At 31.7% G+C, this 5,256-nt stretch overlaps 1 protein-coding gene across 1 annotated transcript; it reads left to right on the top strand.

Annotated features, from left to right (window-relative positions):
• Window positions 1–1,524, top strand: LOC11415251 (uncharacterized). The gene has a single exon (XM_003598317.4). The coding sequence runs from the start codon at window positions 265–267 to the stop codon at window positions 1,240–1,242; it is 978 nt and encodes a 325-aa protein (XP_003598365.1). The 5' UTR covers window positions 1–264; the 3' UTR covers window positions 1,243–1,524.
• The last annotated feature ends 3,732 nt before the right edge of the window (window positions 1,525–5,256 follow it).

Raw genomic sequence — 5,256 nt, 5'->3', positions numbered from 1 at the left:
TTGCACTACTAAAAGAGGCAATCCTTTTGATAGAGAACCATATGTAAGTTTTTAGATAAAGCAAACATCTCAAAGAAATAGAACAACTACTTTGTTTTACCCTTTTCATCTCCTTGATCTAGTCTGTGTACTAAGGCTACCCTAACCTTTCTCATCTATTAACACTACAAAATCATTCCTTAGGAAAAGAAATCAAGCCTTTCCTTTTTAAGTTATGACACATTGATTCTTTTAAAGCTTTGGTCCTATTTTTTTCCTTGTCTCATGGAATCATTTTACACTCTCATTTTGATGACATTTTCATTGTTGTCATTGGAATTTCATGGATCTTATGCTCAGAATATCAAATCAGTTCATGTTCTTGACCTCCTCATAAGAGATCATACATTCAAGTCATTAGACAAAGACTTCAAGACAGGAATACCACAATCAGTGAAGCTACCTTCAAATTTATCAGGCATCAAAGTAGATACAGTGAGATTTAGATGTGGAAGTTTAACAAGGTATGGTGCAAAATTAAAGGAGTTTCATCTTGGTATTGGTGTTAGTATTCATCCATGTATTGAAAGAGTAATGTTGATAAGACAAAGCATAGAGTATAATAATAATTGGTCTTCTATATATTATGCAAACTATAATGATCTATCTAAGTATCAACTTGTTTCTCCAATTGTTGGAATTTTAGCTTACAATGCTGATGAAGATTCAAATTCTAGTAGTAACCCTTTTCAACTTGGAATTGAAGCTGGTGAAAAACTCATCACAATTGATTTCAACAATGCTACAAATTTCAACAACCAAGAAGAAAAAGGTATCAAAGTGAAACCATTATGTGTAAGTTTTGAAGGAAATGGAAAAATGACACTTGCAATAACAAAACCTTTAGCAACAAATGTTTGTGTTGCTAAAACACATGGACATTTTGGTTTGGTTGTTGAGTCTGAGTCTTTACAACATCAAGATGATGAGTATAAAAAGCCTATAAGACTAAGTCAATGGAAAATTGCAGTTGGGAGTACCATTGGTGCTGCTTTAGGTGCTTTTCTTTTAGGTTTACTTTTTGTAGCAATGGTTGTTAGGGTTAAGAAAAGGTCAAGAATGGTTCAGATGGAAAGAAGAGCTTATGAAGAAGAAGCACTTCAGGTTTCAATGGTTGGACATGTGAGAGCTCCTACTGCACCTGGAACTAGAACAACACCAACACTTGAGCAACATGACTACATAACTCGACATCCTCGTTGATGAGGTTTACTGCATGTTTGGATTCACGGTGAGTGTGGCAAAATGACGATGTCACCGTTATTTCGTGAAATTCACCTTGATTTCAAAACATGCAGTTTATTGTGTTACTAGTTAATCAGTTTTGTAACATTAAAGATGACATTCAATCAAATTTATTATAGGCCAAATCTTAAATTGTATTATTAGTTCATGTTAATTGTAATGACCGTATGATTATGTGAATGCATGAAATTCAAATCTTATATAGAGGACTTCAATTCCTACTTTATGCTGATATTAAAACATCTTTTTCTACCTTCTAATTGTAATGTTGCTAAAATCCACAATATCCTTTCTCTAATCATATTCATTACATTCTCTGACAGAATTGCATATATTTTTGACATTGTTGAGAAAATCTTTGATATATTTAGTCAATAAGTGCTATATGAGTCATATTGTTGGTAAACATTTGGTTATTTTTGTCACCTTAGTGTGTCAGAGGCAATTATGCATGTGTGTTGCTTGAAGCCACAGATTTGCATGTTGTGCTGTTCAAAAGTCAAAAGAAGATAATCTTTTTATTTTTTGAAAGCAAAAGAAGCTAAGCCTGCTATGCAAAACAATATGATAACACGACAATTTGACTATTGTGACAAATGGCAAATGCATTTGACTATGTGACTAACAACAGTTGTCCAAAATAATATGTTTATTATTCATTTTCTTTTTAACTAGCTTGAGAAGGATAAAAGGTGACATAGTTAAAAAGGTGAACATGCTAACAAATGGAAGAGTAAAAAATTAATTGAATTTTATGAGGTTCTAGAGGCAGAAAAAACTATAAGCCCCCAAACCTGTTATAATTGTTAGATAAAAAAATATTGGGATTTAGTTATTGGACATTTATATTTCTAGGTTAGTCTAGCCAATTTATGTTTTGCTATATAATCTTTTGTAATCTATTTTGATATGTAATGTTATTGTAACTAACGGTTGGCGAGCACTACATGCAAGTTTATTTGTTCTTTTTATTGCACTAATGCATATAAATTATAAACAACAATTTTATGAAATTTTGGTTAAAATTATAAACATAGATAACATACATTTTACAATTTCTTATTGTAAAACGATACCAACACTATAAATATAATATTTTTAAAAAAATATAACAAATATAATATAAATTCTTATCTTTTTGAATGACACCAGCAAAATAACATTGTTATGGTCAAATTTGATTAAGGGTGTAATTTGAAGGAGAAAAAACCAGCCCAAAACAACCTACATTATATATATATTATTCAAAACTCTAGCCTCTCTGTATTTCTTTATTGAAACCCTAAATTGTTACATGGTATCAAAGTTTGTTTCGATCATCCTTGAAATAGTTGTTGCTTCGACCGTAGAATTCCCACAAGTTTGGGGGTTGTATTTGCTTTGTCTTTTGAAGTTTGATTCTCTTGATTTGTTCTTTTGTCAGTAATTTTGGTTCCCTTTATTGGTTGCCTTCCATTTTCGATTTGGGTTTGTGAAAGTTTTATTGGTCTTTTTATGGAGTTAGTTTTGTAATTCGGTTAAGTTCTAAGGTGTGGTTGAATTGGGGATTCCTTTGCTTGTTATATTGACGGCTTGTGATTTTCGGTACTTTTTTTTGTGTGGCAGTTGTGTACTATATTGGTTATGGAATCATTGATACTTGGTATTTTGACGAATACCAAAGGGTTGGATAATATTTGTATTCTAAAAAAAAAGGAATTGATAGGATATGTTTACATAATTCAGTTTCATCGAAATTGATATTTTTGATGTCTTGGTCGCAATTGCTTAAAATTGGTATGGCACAAATTGGTCCATCACACCTTGCTTCTTAGTCTAGTTTAGTTTTGGTTTGATTTTGATTGATTGTCCTTCACTCTATTGTTCTTTTGGTTTGTGATTTGGTTCGTTTTGATTCACATTGGTTCTTTAATTTATCTTGGTTTATTTTTATTTGATTTAGTTTGGTTCAAATTGATTTGGTTTCACTTGGTTTCGTATGTTTTTTTTTAGTCAAGTGCTCACAATTTGGTTGTTTGGGGAAGTCAAGTGCTCACAATTTGTTCTTTGGTGAGTTTGTGCTCATAATTTGTTTGTTTGATGAGTCAAGTGCTCACAATTTGTTTCTTTGGTGCTTCAAGATTGTGTTCACGATTGGTTTTTGAAGAGTTCTCATTGAAGACAATTTTGAATCTTTTGATTGCTTTTATTTCCATTGGCTCTTCTATTCGATTTGGATTCAATTTAATCTGGTATTATGGCTTTGGTTGCCAATGCTTCCTTGATTGCTCATCTCCTTTAGTTATGTATTGGTTGATTTGTTTTATTTTTTTAGGTTAATTTTTAACAAGCTAGAAGCTTAGTAAGCTTTTACTTGAGGGTATTGTTAGAACTTTATATTATTATGTTTTTCGTATTTTCTTTAACAAACTCACAATGTTTCTTGCTGATGCATGATGAGTTTGAGGGGCAGTGTTAGATAATCAAATACTGGGCTTTTATATTTCTCGGTTAGTCTAACCCATTTATGTTTTGCTATGTAATCTCTAGTAATCTATTTTGATATGGAATGTTATTGTAATGTTATTCCAAAGACTAACCTCTTTGTTATTCTCTATTGAAACCCTAGATTGTTAACATGATATTAGAGCTTGTTTTGATCCTCCTTAATAGTTGTTAATTTCGTTGTTGAATTGCCACAAGTTCGGGGGTTTTATTTGCTTTGTCTTTTAAGGTCTTATAATCTTGATTTGTTGTTTTGTCAGTAATTTCGGTTCCCTCTGTCGGTTGTCATCCATTTTTTATTTGGGTTTGTGAAAGTTTTATTGGTCTTTTTCTGAAGTTATTTTTGTAATTCAGTTTAGTTCTAAGGCATGGTTTAATTGGGGGTTCCTTTGCATGTTATATTGAGGGCTTGTGATTTTTAGTCCTTTTTTTGTGGCGGTTGTGTACTATGTTTGTTATGAATTCTTTGGCACTTGGTATTTTGATGAATACCAAAGAATCGTACAATTATATTCTAAGAAAATAAAATAAAGAAATTAATAGGTTGCATTTACGTGATTCAGTTTGGTCGAAATTGATACCTTTGGTATCTTGGTCGCAATTGCTCAAAATTTGTAAGTCACAAATTGGTCCATCACACCTTACTTTTTGGTCTAGTTTAGTTTTGATTGATTGTCCTTCTCTATATTGTCAGAGTGATTTGGTTTAGAGTGATTTGGTTCGTTTAATTCACATTGGTTCTTCAATTTGGTTCCCACAAGTTTGGGGTTGTATTTCACACAGAATATTGGATTTTCCGACTAGGAGCGAATTAGTTATGAATTTTATTCCCCATAATTTTGAATTTCTTAAACAATTCATTATTTGGAGTTTAAAAATTCAAAATTTCATGGTCAAAGTTCTTATGATGGTCTAACCATGTCTACAATATTAGGGACAAAATTTAACCTGTGAGTGTACGCTTACTCAGAATAAAAATTGCAATTTTGCATGTTTTGGTTAAAAAAATTGAAAACCTTCGAAATGCTATGAAACTTAATGAGCAAATAGTCACTTTAGTCCCTAATTCTGCAGCTCGCTGTCACATAGGTCCCTGACTCAGGATTAAATACAAATAAGTCCCTGACTCAATACTTCCGTTATCACTTTAGTCCCTGACAAAGTAAGCATAGCCATTATGTTTACAATCAACATTAAGTCATTAACCCTCATTAATAAGTTTACGATCATATTAATGGATGATTGATTTTGAACAAAAGAGAGAATTAGATGACATTTAGAGATTTGAGATTTAAGAATTTAGGAATTTGAGATTTCAATTTCGAGATATTGATTTTTGCTTCAGGGACCAAAGTGGCAATTTTTTACTTTCACTTTAGTCCATGTGACACCTCATATGCCATATCATCACTTAACAGAATAACTTAACATCAGGGACTAAAGTGATCATGGAAGTGCAGAGTCAGAGACTTGTTTGTATTTAATCCT

Source organism: Medicago truncatula, chromosome 3 (assembly GCF_003473485.1).
Source record: "Medicago truncatula cultivar Jemalong A17 chromosome 3, MtrunA17r5.0-ANR, whole genome shotgun sequence".
Taxonomy (NCBI): Eukaryota; Viridiplantae; Streptophyta; class Magnoliopsida; order Fabales; family Fabaceae; genus Medicago; species Medicago truncatula.
Note: the sequence above shows the minus strand (reverse complement) of the source record. Positions and strands in the feature narration are given on the sequence as shown.

Excerpts from the sequence above, each read along its gene's own strand:
- LOC11415251 (XM_003598317.4), top strand. The coding sequence starts at position 265 with ATGGAATCATTTTACACTCTCATTTTGATGACATTTTCATTGTTGTCA.